Genomic DNA, 16,517 nt, shown 5'->3' with positions numbered 1-16,517 from the left:
CAAAATCGCATTTCATCACCTTCCCTGCAAAATAGAGCTCCTTACATGCAATCTAGACTTTAGTCCACTTTTTGTAACCACATTGGCGCTGCGCTGATGGGCGTGGCAGCTACACTCGCTAGAACGCCCAGGGAGGCGTATAGTGAGTCGACCAACTTCACAAACATACTTGACTAACGCTTGCCCCGGCATTAAAATTAAGATGTGCTCGCCTTTAGGCTGAGCGCAGTCTATTTTCTATCATCAAATTGCCGGATCCGGCAGCTGTGTCTGCGGGAACGCCCAGAAAGGCGCAAGACGGCCCCTAACAGTGAATCGTTTTATGCTGCCATTAGATTGAGAGGTGCCCATTTTCACGTGCGTCAGTCTACGAAAATAGAGCGTGTTATGTCTTATTTCGTGCAGCTGATCAATGACGTCATTGATGTCGGCCAAATTAAGACATTACAGCCAATCACCGATTTTGTATAAAATGCAAAATATTGTCAAATCCCGATCTAGTTGATCAGATCGGTTTAAAGACTAGTTTTCAGAGAAGAAAATATAGCTGTTATTCACAGTTATTCACAGTTATTCACAGTTTAAATTTAAGTAAAAAATGTTGATTATCTAAAAATACCCGTTTTGCATTGCTCGGCAGAGAGCCAGCTGCCATTCTACGTCACGCGCTGAATGTGTTAAAGCGGTGTACGTCCAAATAAAGTTTCTACAAAATGTATTAACCTGGAAATGATTTTTGAAAAATGAATTTCATAGTTATTTTAGTAACAACCAAATAAATCATATAGACCAAACTTGTCATTACAGTCAGCGTTCCATTTAAGTTGAAAAGTGGGATTTGGGTGTGGAACCAAGTTCAACTATATCTATTATTGTACTTTGTGTATTCATTTGATATAAATGATATGTTGGGATTTGCCATGATTCATTGTCTGATACCCTTTTGATCATTAATAATGTGGATTGCTTCATTTGTACTTGCTGCTTCTTAAAGCTACAGCAGCAACAAATATAGCCTGGTTACCAATTTGCTGTTTTAACTTTCTCCTGTTGAAATAAAAACAAAGTAGTAACGTATGTTTGAATAAATGAAGAGCTTATTTTCAAAGTACTATTAATACATTTGTAATATTATGAGGAAAAAAGACCCAGACCTGCAAATTTTAAAAACATTAATGTGAGACCTCCTTAACCTGTCACGGTGAAAAAAAATGCAGTGGTCTAATCATGACAATATTAAAGACTCCATAAATGTTTATTATTTATTTATTTTTTATTAAAGACTCTATTTTCGTAGACAGGAACATGTATGTGCGCTTGGCGTAAAAACTGATATATCTTAATTTTCGTGCCAGACCAAGTTGAGTTAACCGTGTTTGGGAAATCAGTACACCACACTCCTTGCACTTTGGGTACACTAAGGATGTTTCCTATTACATGCCCCTGGCACACCTGACAATTTGCTGACAGAAAGGCGACTACACATTATAACGGCCAAAGCAGGTCTAAGTTGTTGCACAGGTGGTTTAATGTGATTTTGGTGGATTTGATGGAGGCGCAGGCAGACAGATTCCGAGCTCTGGACATGTGTGGTTAATGTCATTATATTTCATTCATAAATATGACAACATAGAACTGGATGGATCATTGTATTAATAAATCCATTGAACAAATTATTATTATCATCAGAGGCACAACTATGGGGGGAAGGATGTTGCCACACAGGGATGGAAGATGGTCTAGCATCACCCACTTCACTTCACTGGAGATCATTTTTCATGCAGTTCCTTTAAATTGTGCTTTGTGCGTGCCGATCTCTTGCATGGACTCCATTGAGTCCACTTCCGCTGTGTAAACCGCCCGCCTCTCCTGCACTAAATTTAATGGGAATGAGGGGACCCGCATGCATCTGTTGAGAGCAAGCTGCTGTTCACGTTCATAATGAGGCAAACGCAAATTATCTACGTGCATGCATTTGCAATAATAACAATAGAAAGAAACCTACTCCACCCATGCACACAGTTAGACCACACTTTGCTCTAGACTTGCACTGGGAATTAAATTAGGGCCCCAAATATGGAGGACTCTGAGGAAACGATACGAAGAACACGTGACATGAGATGTGTGACAGATGAGAGATCAGAATCAATTTTCACTTGCATTTGTCCAAAAAGATTATTGCACAACATAAAATCATATTCATGTTGGTGAAACCTAATGTGCATATGTTTTTAAATGTATGTGTTTTTATTTATTTATTTTAATTTTATTTTTTTTAGTGCAATGTATTTATTCAGTGTCACGAATTGACAAATGAGTAAAGGACCCCAAGAACAAACCAAGCCAAGGAACAAGACATTCAGACAGGTAGTCAATGAAATTAAAGTAGATTAGACCAGACTCGAGATTTTGATCCCTTTAAAAATCATATTGGATATTTTTGGTAAACTAAACATTTATTTTCACAAGGAAGATCATTACCACCTTCTTCAGAAAACCAACATCCAATAAACAAACACAATCCTGTGCCATACGCAGTCCAATTTTCAGCAAGCAGGTAACAAAATGGTCTCATTTGTTGCTGTGGGTCATTTGATCGCATGGGTGTGTGTGCTTTTCTGCAAGATAATGCATTTGTGAATGTAACTTTTTGGGAGGTATTGGCTTTCATGGACTTTTAAACACACAGACACACACAGACACACACACGCACACACACACACACTGAAAGAGATGAGCTCAACTTCACCACTGGCCAGGTGAAGGCTACAATGTCTGAGAGTAAAATATGCTTGCAGGCACAAAGACAAAGTGGCAGACAGCAGGAAAGATGATGACTTCTATTCACATGGCATTAAGCTTGTGGGACAATGGCGATGTGAGTAGGGAGTGAGAAGATTAGAACTCTAAAAGCATGACTACCGAGCATGCATTCCACATTAGACTTTTATTGCTGCTACTCACATCAGTGTAAGTTAAATTACGACAAATAATGTAAATTACTGCATAGTAGGGTACTCTGGCTTGATATTTATTGGAGTTGAAACCACAACTAATAGACTCTGTATTTTCTTCACTACTCAAAATTCTAAAATTCGCATAATTCAATGAAGTGTAAAATAAAAAACTCTCACATCTATATACACACATTTTCAACAAAATATTGCTCATAAATTAAACAAAGAGATCGTTGAAACTCATTGTACTGTCATTTCAATAAATCAAACTGACATGTGCTGCTAAAAGATATTTCATGATTACTCACAACATCTGGCTCTTGTTGGTGAACCATGTTATATTGAAATGGACACCTAACACAATAAATTCCTTAAAGAGACATTGTACACAAATATCCATCTATTCTCTGTACTGCTTATCGGACACAAACGATCACATTGGAAGGCTGTGTCGCAGAGCTCCACTTCACGGCGGTGATCTGGCCAATTTTACGTGCAGTTCCTTTGCGTGTGTCAATCTCTTGCATGGACTGCAACTGTTAGTTCTGCGACCGCCATGTACACTACAATATGTGCCTCTCCTAAACTGAGTTTAAAGAGAGTGAGAGGCACCACTTTCATTGGCCAGGAAGCAATTTATCTGTGTTCACGCCCACAACAGCGCAAATACACCTTTCTAACTGCATGTGTCTGTGAAAATACCGGAAGAAAGAAAATTCCATCCATGTGCACAGCTGGACCATGCTTTGCGCTTGACTTGTGCTGGTACAAAAATAGGACCCCTTGTGTCACCTCCTGTGTGCGACTAAGCTTGCTTTGTTTGCATCAACAACAACACCTGCCAAAATCTATTTCTAAGGAAAATTTGACTCAGTTAATAATGATCACTTATGCGCTTGTCTTGTGCATGCTCACAAAGAAGAATTGTAAAATAAATAAATTAATAAACTGTCTGTTTTAAGAGCTCGCTGGTCAGTTGAGAACTGCTTTAATGATGTAGTAATTAAAGTTATGTGACAATATTTGGCAGCAACAAAAACTGCATTATCATGATTTTTTAGTAGAAGGATTGTGTGTTACTGAAAAAAATCAGTAATACAATTTGTAATGTGGTTTGCTTATATTCCCACAAACATTGTCTCACCTTGTTTAAGATACGATAACTACAATCTAAATTACATTCACCAAAAGCAAATCCACAAAGAGAGCTAAAAATACTTTTCAAAATCCTGTGTAAAAGCTACCAAAGTTGGTAGTTTGACAACTTGATTGTAAATCAATCCCCTGTTAAAATGAATGTATCAAGGATAATATAAAAAAAATCCCAGCTGTTTAAACTGCTCCTCTGTGTTGTGCACTGCCTCGATATTTGATTGAAACAGAAGTGAATGCTGCTTTTGAATGTTACAAAGAGAGGGTTCTCTGTATATCAACAATTGTTAAAAGGACCTAAATTAGGGCTGAATCATTTTTGAAAAATAATGTAAATATTAGAAATAAGAAACCGCTAATTAATTACGCTGTCACTGTATGATACGGCAGTAGTCTCCGAGGTAAGTGCTAGCGGCTAACTGTTAGCATTACCAACGAGTGTTTGGCTTATAGCTGTAAGGGAGTTTGACAGCTGGTACCTGATGGCTTACTTAAATTCTGGACCAAGGCTACTTTGTAATTCACTCTCCAAGTTTAAAGGAAGGGAATGTGCCTTAAATTGCTCTTTGAGGTCTTTTCATAATATATATATATATATATATATATATATATATATATATATATATATATATATATATATATATATATATATATATATATATATATATTATTATTTTTTTAAAGCATAGAACATCCACATTTATTTTAAATAACACTTTTGCCCATTAAAAAAACAGCAACATTCAACACAAAATGTCAAACATAGCCGTTTAGATTTTAGGAACACAATTTAACAATTTAATAAAACAAGACAAAGTATTATTATTATATATTTTTTTTTTTGCTGATCCGAAAAACAATCCGATCCGTGACTCAAATCCATGTTCAGATTCGAACCGTGACTTTTGGGATCCGTTGACCCCCAGTACTTATATATAACTGTTTTATGTTTACACTTAAATAAAGGTAAATTAACCCTGAATTAACATGAAAGACAAATTAATGTACTTTAATTAGAATTGTTAATGTAGACAAGACTTTGACGTGCAGTCTTTTAAGCTATCACTACGACAACTTGACATAATTCTACCAAACAAGTGTATAACAAGTATAAGTCAATATGTCATAAATCAGTGATTTCAAAGTAAAATCTACAGACCAAAATGAAGCAGAGTTGTTGTTTTTTGCCAAATAGCAACCTTTGTGATTTGATAATTGCATTCTGCTACATTGCAATGTCGATTTGAATTGGACGATTTTTTCAGCCCTAGCCCAAATGCTTCTCCATCTCGGGGAGCAGCATACCTGGCAACAGCTGGACCTTGTCCCAAATAATTAGGAGCCTGTTTGTTGCTCCAAATGTGACATTCCACGCACAGGAAAGCGACAGGGCTGCAACATCTGTGCATGTGTTAACTGCTTAGGTTTTTTGAAGGAAGAAAGGCACTTTAGGAACAGTTTCCACCAAATTTTATTTTCAAGTATGTGTGTATTATTTTCAAAGGGTGACATTTGCAAAGTATGTAAAACAGAACATTTGCTATGTTAAACATTAATTTATGTGTACATTTCACAAATATGTCACCCATGCAACAAAAGCTGTCTAAGTTTTAAAGTGTTCAAAGCCAAAACAAAAAAAAAAAAAACTAGGGGTTAAGCAAGTAATGTACTTTTGAACAGCAGGTCATACTTAGTTTCTTCAATAAACTAAATTGCAAATAATTGCTGCAGCACATGATTGCGAGATTTGTATGTTAGAGAAGTATGTTTATTTTTCTCTTCTTGCCACCCTAGCCCAAATGTCAGACACACCAAGAAGAATAGAGAGAATAGGGAGATTGTTGTCACCTTTAACAAACTCGCAACTTCGCTCTTTGATAATGACTGTCTTCACTGTATTCCATTGTTTAGTTAGTTAAAGCCTTAAAAATATTTGTACCTACTGCTGACTGATTTCTTTCTGAACAATGAGCTTCTTCTGATGCTGTGGAAGCTCTGTGCGGAGCATGACTTGACGTGCTGTAAGATGTGACCACGAAAACGTCATGTAGTAGAACATAGGGCTGTGCTCAAACAATCAATATGCATCTAATGAAGAAACACAAGCAATTAATCTTTATTAATCAATAATATCAGATGGTAACTGGGCACCATCTTGCTCAAGTAAATACAGATGGTCGCAATGGCCGGGGATCAAACCCACAGCCGCTGGGAAGCCTTTTGAGACTCTTGTGTGATTAAGGGCTATATAAATAAACTTGACTTGACTTGGCTGGGTTGGGAAACGACCACTCTATCAATGAGTCATGCCGCCCCCATAACATAATTCTTAAATACAAGAGTGGCATAAACATGTAAGTATGTACTGTACTGTAATTCGATACGACAAACACAAACTTAAGTGCAGATTCCACCAACAATCTCCAGTTGCATCACACATGCTAAAGTGTAGGAAAAGTCAGATTATGGTATACCTGCATCTAATGATGTAACATCTTCTAATTTAAAAAAAAAAAGAGAGAGAGATAAATGCCATCAGGCATTCCAAATGGCAGCAGTGATGCCTCATCAATTAAATGAGGAGGAACATCATTTCATCTGCCTTCACTTTTATTTATGAGATTGGACGACGCAACATGTGGCCTATACAGACAGATTCATCCTCTTTAATATGTGACTGCTGACAACTTTGCAGGCTGCTGCTATTTTCAAATCATTTCACTGGAGGATGCCTTTTGATTGGTCGCTGCTCACGAAGTGCACTCATTGTCGGATTTGTGGTTGTGGTCAAACATCAGACAAGGAACTCAGAAGTCAACCCTTCTGTATCTGATGCTTTGGTGGCTCACACGTCACAGGTCCATTAGTACAGGCACTTCCAATTTATCACCCAGCATTGCCCCGCACTCCAACATACGATTGCAGCTTCTCTCTCACTCCATCACGTAATGGTAACAAATGAAGGGAGTTTGTCCCGGAGAGAACCTATTCACAGTAAACTAGTTTAGCTATAGGGTGCAGCTGATCCCCGCCCACAACGAGGATTTATTACGTACACCATCCGCATTCTGCCTTTGGCCACAATGCCGAGTGTGATCCTGGTTAAAGTAAGACATTTTAAACTAAATTGAAAAAAAGTTTTAGGATTTAAAAGCTGTAGGCTTTTCTACAGTTCAATAGATTAATTTGTCGAATAAATGAACGTGAGACTTTCTTTGTAAAGCTCTTTGGGCACTAGTGCTGTCACTATCAAATATATAAAATAATATAATAGTAGATAAATCTATTGATTATTCAATCGATTAATCGACTAACTGATTCATTTTAATTTTGCATTAAAGTGAATTACAAAAGCATTTTTCTCCCTGATTACTGTTTATTAACCAGTGATTGGTGTTTATTTCGTACTTTGTATTCGTATAGTGATAAATAAATAAAAAAAACACGGGGATTGATGTCATCATACTTATATGTTACCAGTTTGGTCCTTGTTTTCCAAAGTGTCATGTTTAGTTTCAGCTTTGTTTACTCCGTCATGTTTTCCTTGTGTGTTTGTCTTGTCATTTCCTGTTTTATTGTGAAAAGTCTACTCCTCTCGTTTCTGGTCACTTGCCCTTCCTCGTGTGGTGATTGTGTCCACCTGTGTCCCCATCACCCTCATGTGTCATCCAATCAGTGCCCTCAGCCAGGTGTGTCTTGTCATGTCATTAGTGTTGGTGTATTTAGTCGGTTGTCTCCCCCCTGTCTGTGTCGGTTCATTTTTGCTGTTGCCACGCTCGTAAGTCTTTCGCCACGTCACGCTGACCTCTTTGCCTTATCCGGATCCATGTCATGTTGTTAGTCTCGCCTTAGTTGTTTTTTCATGTTTTGCTTCAGGTTTTGTTAGTTCCATTTGTTTTGTACTTTGAAGTTAGCTTTTTTTTTATTTGAAATTAAAACCTCTTTGTCAATAGAAATTAAATCCCTTTATTTTTTGGACTACACCTCTGCCTCCTTGCTCTGCCTTCCCGCATCTGGGTCCTAAAGCCCCCCGTTTTGACACAAAGTAAAAACAGATGTTCGCAAATCTCTTATTTTTATTAAACACAGAAGATAAAGTCTTTTTTCATGAAGGATTACAGAAATCAGTCAACATTTACTGTTGATATGCGGAAATCAGACGATTTGGACAAAAAAGTAATCAATTATTAAAATTGTTGTTGATTAATTTGATAATCGATTACTTGTTGATTAATCTATAAATTTTGACAGCTCTATTGGACACCCACTGCATGGTGCCGATAAAGCGCTTTATAAGTGTATTCCTATCTATCTATCTATCTATCTATCTAGCCAAGATCCCATTATAAAATGGATTCCAATAGTAAGAGAGTGTATAGTCGGTATTTAAAATGTTTTCTGGCAGCTGTGGCCAAGTGTTTAAGATCATCACCTGCCACCGTGGGGAGCCCAGTTCAAGACCGTCCCTACACACATGGTTGTGGTGCCCTTGAGCAAGACGCTGATTTTGCAGGATTTATTTTTCTATTCTTTCATTTGCCACTGAATTGAGAAAAAATATAAATATATTGGGAAAAGTGTTAAAAGTGCTAAATGATATTAAACAAAAAAAATTGCCATATCAAATAAAAAAAAAACTTGGACACCAGATTCTTACAAAGTTCTGACAGGACTGCCACAGCTAGTTGCATCAAATATTGTTTGTATCAGGAGTCCATGGTCACCAAATCTTTTGCAAGTGTAAGAGAAACACTGGAGAAGTGCCTGTTTCTCCCTGAGCACAACAGCTAATACATTTAGAAAAACGAGCTTCCTGTCTTTGGGGGAATTCAACTCCCTGTCACCATCATTTTGCAACAATCTGCTTGTCAGCTTCACTTATTTTAGGGCAAGGCAAAACTCTTGCTCAAATAACTAGAGCGGATCATGGTCCCAGGGACTAAAGCATTGTGTTCGTCATCTGTCAATAAAAGATGAGTTTTTAATGGAGAGAAAGGGAGCGAGCTGTTTCTGGACTCTTCCTTGGCCATCCCTGTAGCGCCCACGAGACCTTATGTGACTCACTTTTTTCTCTGTTTCTTCCTCTCTCTCTGCCACCTTCTCCTCCCTCTTTGTACATACCTCTGCCAATCCTCCAGTCTCATTCCCTCCTCCTCCTGTCTGCTCATGAATTACTCGTTCTAACTGAATTTATATGCCTCCCTCTCGTCTGTGTGTTGGTATCTCATTTGACATCAACCACCCACGCACACAAACTGCTTTATATTCCACCGCACAAGACATATGTGAATGACCTTCTGCGTCATACAAAGCTTGCACACAAGCGCATCATAGTCTTTTGTCTTCTTATTTCCAGGCTGCTGCCACTGACCATCTTTCAATGATAAAAGACAACAGACAATTGCCTTTAAGGGAAAAAAAGACGCTTTAATCTGTTCTCTTTTCGCGATTCAATCCAAATGTGTGAACTGTGACTCAGGTGTGTGATGTATAGTTAACTGACAGGTTGACCAAGCACTCCTCAGTTTGATTGATTATCTGACATGCAAGGTAATTGACTGGTTGATTATAGAATAGAAACTAATGATTGAAAAGAGTGATTGATTGGCACATACAACCTGCCCAACTTTGTTGTTGTTGTAACTTATTTATAATTACTTCTACCACAAATAAGCATCACTTACAGTTTCAGATCATGACACAGTCAGAGATCACATCAGCACCATGAGTACACATGCACACATGAAGAAATTGGCATCCACATTGATGCAATTCCAACTGCGTTATAAGAAGCATGAAAATGTATTGTATTGTTGTCTATTTTATGAATGGTGATTTGCCTTTACATGCATAAAGTGAAAAAGCACAACAACAAAAAGACTCAATAATAGATGATTTTACCGCATGACACAAGCTGCAAAACAATCTTCATCTGAATGAAAATAGTATATAACGTTTGTGCATTGTGCAATCCTGATTGCTTGCCAGAGAAACTACGGCATAGTACGCTAATCCACAAGTATAAAGTGAGATACAGTGAGGAAAATAAGTATTTCACCCCCTGGTGATTTTGTGAGTTTGACCCTTTACAAAGAAAGGAACGGTCTATAATTTTCATGGTAGGTTCATCTTAACAGTGAGTGACAGAATATTTAAAAAAATCCCAGGAAATCACATTATATTAATTTTAAACATTTATTTGTCTTTTATTGAGGAAAATAAGTATTTCACCCCCTACCAACCAGCAAGAATTCTGGCCCCCACAGACCGGTCATGTGACCAGGAGGCACACACATTAGTCCTCTTACTTAATTGGTATTCCTAATTAAGTTCCCGTTACCTGTATAAAAACACACCTGTTCACAGAATCAATCAATGCATCAGATTCCAACCTCTCCACAATGGGCAAGACCAAAGAGCTGTCTAAGGACGTCAGGGACAAGATTGTAGACCTGCACAAGGCTGGAATGGGCTACAAGACCATTAGCAAGCAGCTGGGTGAAAAGGAGTCAACTGTTGGTGCGATAGTTAGAAAATGGAAGACACACCAATTGACCATCAATCTCCCTCGGTCTGGTGCTCCACGCAAGATCTCACCTCGTGGAGTGAACCGGATCATGAGAAAGGTGAGGAAACAACCCAGAACTACACGGCAGGAGCTTGTTGATGATATCAAGGCAGCTGGGACCACAGTCACCAAGATGACCATTGGTAACACACTACGCCGTAATGGATTGAAATCCTGTAGTGCCCGCAAGGTCCCCCTGCTCAAGAAGGCACATGTACAGGCCCGTCTGAAGTTTGCCAATGAGCACCTGGATGATTCAGAGAAGGCTTGGGAGAAAATGCTGTGGTCAGATGAGACTAAAATCGAGCTCTTTGGCATCAACTCGACTCGCCGTGTTTGGAGGGCGAAAAAAGCTGACTTTGACCCCAAGAACACCATCCCCACCGTCAAGCATGGTGGTGGAAACATTATGTTTTGGGGCTGTTTCTCTGCTAAGGGTACAGGACGACTTCACCGGATCGAGGGGAGGATGAATGGGGCCATGTACCGGGAAATCTTGGGTGAGAACCTCCTTCCCTCAGCCAGGATATTGAAAATGGGTCGTGGATGGGTGTTTCAGCATGACAATGACCCAAAACATACAGCAAAGGCAACAAAGGAGTGGCTCAAGAAGAAGCACATCTGCGCAAACTTGGTGACCAACTACAAGAAACGTCTGACCGCTGTGCTTGCCAACAAGGGTTTCTCCACCAAGTACTGAGTCATGTTTTGCTAGGGGGTGAAATACTTATTTTCCTCAATAAAAGACAAATAAATGTTTAAAATTAATATATTGTGATTTCCTGGGATTTTTTTTAATATTCTGTCTCTCACTGTTAAGATGAACCTACCATGAAAATTATACACCGTTCCTTTCTTTGTAAAGGGTCAAACTCACAAAATCACCAGGGGGTGAAATACTTATTTTCCTCACTGTACATGAGCAGCCTAATGTTTCAGGCCAATAAAAGAAAATCAACAGATTCTCATGAACACAAAATCAAAGCAAAACCATTTTATTCATTCCAGTCTCACCACCTAAGTCAATAATAACGTAATATAAATATAAAATATAAATATAAATATAATAAATAAATGTAATAATCTAATAAAATATAATATCAATCTAAAATAATTATAGAGGGACTTTTTTATGGGGGGGGGGGGGGGGGGGGTCAAGTGTGGAAACAAAAACAAGTGTTTTGTTTTGCTTATCTCCTAAACTCACCGGAGGTCTCGGTTTGAGGTACTCCTGCCAGCGTGAAGCCCTTCCCGGTGTAGAACTGGCGCAAGTCGACGCAGCTCCTGTCTGGTGCAGGCCCAGCGGCTCCGGTCAGACCCAGCAGTAGAGAGAACACCAGAACAAGCATCTTCTCAAGCGTAGTCCAAGAAAATCCGGCAGGGGAAAACTGAATTACTGGACGTTTCGGGAGTTATTTAAAGAATACTTGTCGTACGGTAACCGCGGGAGTGTGGCGGCAGTTCAACCAGCGATGAGGTCCGATAGGAAGTGGAACTATTGGAGGGATACGCAGGAGCGAGAAGCCGGCTGCGGACGAGGAACAACAACACGCGGCTGTAGGTGTCAGGTACACACACCCACGAACCTCCTCTCCTACCCCTCCTCTTTTTTTCCTTCTGCTGGCTGGAGGGATGCCGGCGGAGACAAAGACGTGAGGGAGAGGGAACGAGAGAGAGAGAGAGAGAGAGAGAGAGAGAGAGAGAGAGAGAGAGAGAGAGAGAGAGGAGAGAGAGAGAGAGAGAGAGAGAGAGAGAGAGAGAGAAAGAGAGAGAGAGAGAGAGAGAGAGAGAGAGAGAGAGAGAGAGAGAGAGAGAGAATAAGCTACAAGACTAGACAGACAACAGTTCCTGCTTTGACACCTTCTCTCCCCCCCCCCCCCCCCCCCCTCTCACAGCGCTAGGTTGCAAGGATTCGGAAGGCACATTATCAATCATCACATTACCTCACATTTTCAATTAATCATCAGGACCGCTCCTGACCAAACTGGGGTCCTGTACAATTTCTTTCTACCCACCACGCCACCAAATATAATAATAATAAATATAATAAATAATAGCACACATTTGTCAAGTAGCAGCATGGTTTCTCCTCACTGGTAATATGTAGTTGTCCAACTATCAACAACGCAGTAATGGAGGAAGAAAAAAAAACATCCATAATAGTAGTCATACTAGTACACTGTAAATAAATAAATAAATAAAAAAACTTAAAATAACACAATTTCAATGTTTATTTTATGTTACAGCTTTTTCCTATTTTTTTAAAATACCATTTAATTTTCAAAAATAGACTGTGATCTTATATAGTAAATGTATCCATCCATCTATTTTCTTAACTGCTTGTCCTCACAAGGGTCGCAGGGGCCTATCTTAGCTGGCTTCGGCCAGTAGGCGGGGTACACCCTGAACTGGTTGCCAGCCAATCGCAGGGCACATAGAGACAAACAACCATCCACACTCACAATCACACCTATGGACAATTTGGAGTGTTCAATTAACCTGCCATGCATGTCTTTGGAATGTGGGAGGAAACTGGAGCATCCAGAGAAAACCCACGCAAGCACGGGGAGAACATGCAAACTCCACCCAGGAAGGCCGAAGCCCGGACTTGATCTCACACCCTCTGTACTGGGAGGCAGACATGCTAACCAGTCAGCCACCGTGCCCATAGTGAATGTAAATTAACATAAAATCACTGTAACTGTGAACACATACAATAGTTCTGTTCTTTTACCTAAAAAACATAATAGAAATACATATATTTATTGTTAAAATATGTTCACAAATGAATCTTTAGTTCACAAATATTTGTCTGTTATTTAAGGGAATAAACTGTAAAATGTGTAAAACTGTAAAACCTTCCATACACCAGTGTTAGTAGCACTGGAGGCAATGACTTGGGGAGAGAGAGAGAGAGCGGGGATCAAACAGCCGACAATTACAACAGTAATTTAATTATTTTAAAAGGTGAAAATGATTCTAATTAAATATTAAAAACAACCTGAACTTTAAGGCAAAATCTTGTTGAAATTTCATCTGCAAACTGTATTTTAATCATGGGTGGAAAACCTGTATTTTTGAGAAGTAGGTAAGAATAAGTTTCTGTTATTTCACTACAAATTTTTGGTGCCCCAGCTGCCACAAATATACCGTTTATTTTTATTTTTTTAAGTGTTCATGGACCATGAGCAGGATGTCAAAGACATTGAATAAATGTTTAAACAGCTTTCCATACCAGACAGCATCATTTTGTATACCATCTAACACGTTCTAGTTCCATCCTTTTTCTTGTCTTTTGTTTGGGTCGTGACTCACAGGTGAGCTTAGAGCCTACCTCAAAACTGTCAGACAGATGTAGCCTACTAACCGGTGGGTGCTTCCCTGTGCTGCCTAGGTCGCCATATTTATTATTGTTTTATTCTTATTATTGGGCAGCACAGTGTCATTGTGGTTAGCATGTCTGTCTTACAGTCACGAGGCAACCACTTCAAATCTATAAAAATGGGTCCAAACTCCAGCTCTCTGCATATAGTTGATATGTTTTCCCTGTCCTTGTATGGGTTTTCTCCAGATACTCCAGATATACACACTCCACAAAAAAGCATGTTAGGTTAATTGAAGACTCTAATTTGACTTTATGTGTGAATAGCTGCAATAGAATCCATCTAATCCATGATCCTAATGAGGACGCACGGTATAGAGAGTGAAGGGATGGATACTATTGGTATTGTTCTCTCAGTATGACACAGAGTATGTCTCTAAAAACGACAACCACAACAATAAAAATCTTAAAGCTTATTCCTCTCTGACAGTCCATTTCTTAACTGCAGCATTTTGAGCCATGGAGTGTATGTGGTAATTTTCATGTGATGCATAAAACCAGTATACATCTCTGCAAGGAGATTACTCACCGGCGGGGGGGGGGCTTCAGTACCTTCTCATGCTCGCTCTGGCAGCACTGCTGGACTTGATGGATGAGCTGTCTGACACCCGGCAGTCCTTCGCCACATCCAACATCCTTCCAACCTGTAAAGGTCACTGGCAATCCTGAAGTCTGAGTGACACTTTAGACATGCAGAAATCCCAACAATCTGCCCATAACAATGAACTGGATACCAGCCAATGATTGGGTATATCAAATGTATAGTACATTACTTGTATTAACTCTCCATTTTTAACATGTGCTTGTGTCTCAACAGTTTTTTTTACCCACTCTGTCTGTTTCCAATGCAACGTATACCAAGAACTCCAGTAAGAAAAAAATCACAAATAAAAATAAAAAAGATCAAAGCTTGAGGGCGGAAAGGGAAAAACAAGGTCACAGTGTTTCCTATATATTTTACCTCGAAGGAAGGCAATAGTCAATGTGTCCCATTATAATAATACCTTGGCCTCACCTCAAACGCAAGTGGTGAGTGGTCAGGGTAGCATGTTTTACAGATTTGCAGCCTAAATTCCAATATTTAGTCCATAAAGTTGTATTCATATATTAGCGCTTTACAGTCTATGCTCTTCATTTTGTATAATTTCTTAACTGCACTTTTTCCAGTATTGCATGTGGATAATAGATTTTTTTTTTTTATCTGAGCGAGGAACGCCTCCAGATTCCAGCATTCACACAGGTTTGTAGTTCTAAAGGCATATATAGTTAGGTATCATCGACGTAATAGTGAAATATAATGATATATTTACTTACATGCAAAACACGTCTTGATTACGCTATGCACAGCCTGTCAAGCAGTGACGTGCAGTGAGCTCTAGGTTTGGGTAGGCAGGCAGTCGCAAATTGAGAAGCACACCAATTACAAATGTGTTTGTCGGCAGGCGAGTGTACAACGTATCCTAGGGTGACCATATTTTCATTTCCCAAAAAAGAGGATACTCGGCCCGATCTCGAGATACTTAAATGATACTCCGTTTACTCCAAGATGCCATACATTCAAACTATTTTAACATATGCCTCCTCTGTATGGGTAGAAAATAAAACAAAAGAACATTGCTCTCTTTTGAAGTCTTACATTTTTTGCTCCGCAATCTTTTATTTTATTTTTTTACTTCGAGCGGGGTTCATACCCATCGCCTCCGGTGGGGCAGCTCAACATTTGCCACTCACTTCTGGGCCACTGTCATATCCAGTGCGCGGTCTGCCAGCCACGGTAAACATGTTGCAGAGTACTCCGCCTCCCATTTGCCGCACAACGAAAAAGTGATGTCCGGAAAGAATATAATAAAGTGGATATCTCCCTGTAAAACAGCCTCACAAAATCAAGCTGGCAATAGCAATGCCAAACATCATGTAAAGTGAAATAGCCAGTTATTCGAAGCACATCCACAAAGCCAATCTTTCCTTTTGCACCATTCTTTGTGAAAAATACAAATATTTTTCTGTCCCGGTAGCTAAGGCGTTGGTCTCCCATCATTCAAAAGCTGATGTTTTTCCTCAAAAGAAAGGCGTGAAAATAGTTTTATATTCTTCAGAGTGACGTCATCTTACCGCTTTGCTGTGCACTAAGTGTGTTTTGAATTCACAAATGCACTGTGAACATACGTTCGCATAGGAATAATACAGCGGCGTAAAAAAGCTGCGTAGTGATCTGCCTGTTTCGTAAAGGTCTTTTCTACTGGGAAACTGACTACGCATGCGCAAACACACATCGCTACGCGGACAGGGCTGGGAAAAGCACAGTCGCAGTGTGCCTTCAGGAGGATAATTTTTGCAGCATTTTTGCCTGCAGGCCACACAAAGTATTGAGTCATTTTTAATTGAGGTATGAAAATCACCAAATGTTGTCACTTTCAAACCTATAGGTAGTGTAGACTTTCTGAAACAAAATAAATAA

The 16,517-nt window shown here is 39.2% G+C and overlaps 1 protein-coding gene across 1 annotated transcript in view; it reads right to left on the bottom strand.

Annotated features, from left to right (window-relative positions):
* gpc1a (glypican 1a) overlaps nt 1-12,324 on the bottom strand; it is a 36,794-nt gene extending 24,470 nt beyond the window's left edge. Inside the window, exon 1 of the mRNA XM_077585227.1 lies at nt 11,885-12,324. Coding sequence (XP_077441353.1) covers nt 11,885-12,026 — 142 coding nt within the window. The 5' untranslated portion in view covers nt 12,027-12,324. The remainder of the gene's footprint in view (nt 1-11,884) is intronic.
* Between the last annotated feature and the right edge of the window lie 4,193 nt (nt 12,325-16,517).

The sequence above is a fragment of the Vanacampus margaritifer genome, chromosome 13, assembly GCF_051991255.1.
Source record: "Vanacampus margaritifer isolate UIUO_Vmar chromosome 13, RoL_Vmar_1.0, whole genome shotgun sequence".
Taxonomy (NCBI): domain Eukaryota; kingdom Metazoa; phylum Chordata; class Actinopteri; order Syngnathiformes; family Syngnathidae; genus Vanacampus; species Vanacampus margaritifer.
Note: the sequence above shows the minus strand (reverse complement) of the source record. Positions and strands in the feature narration are given on the sequence as shown.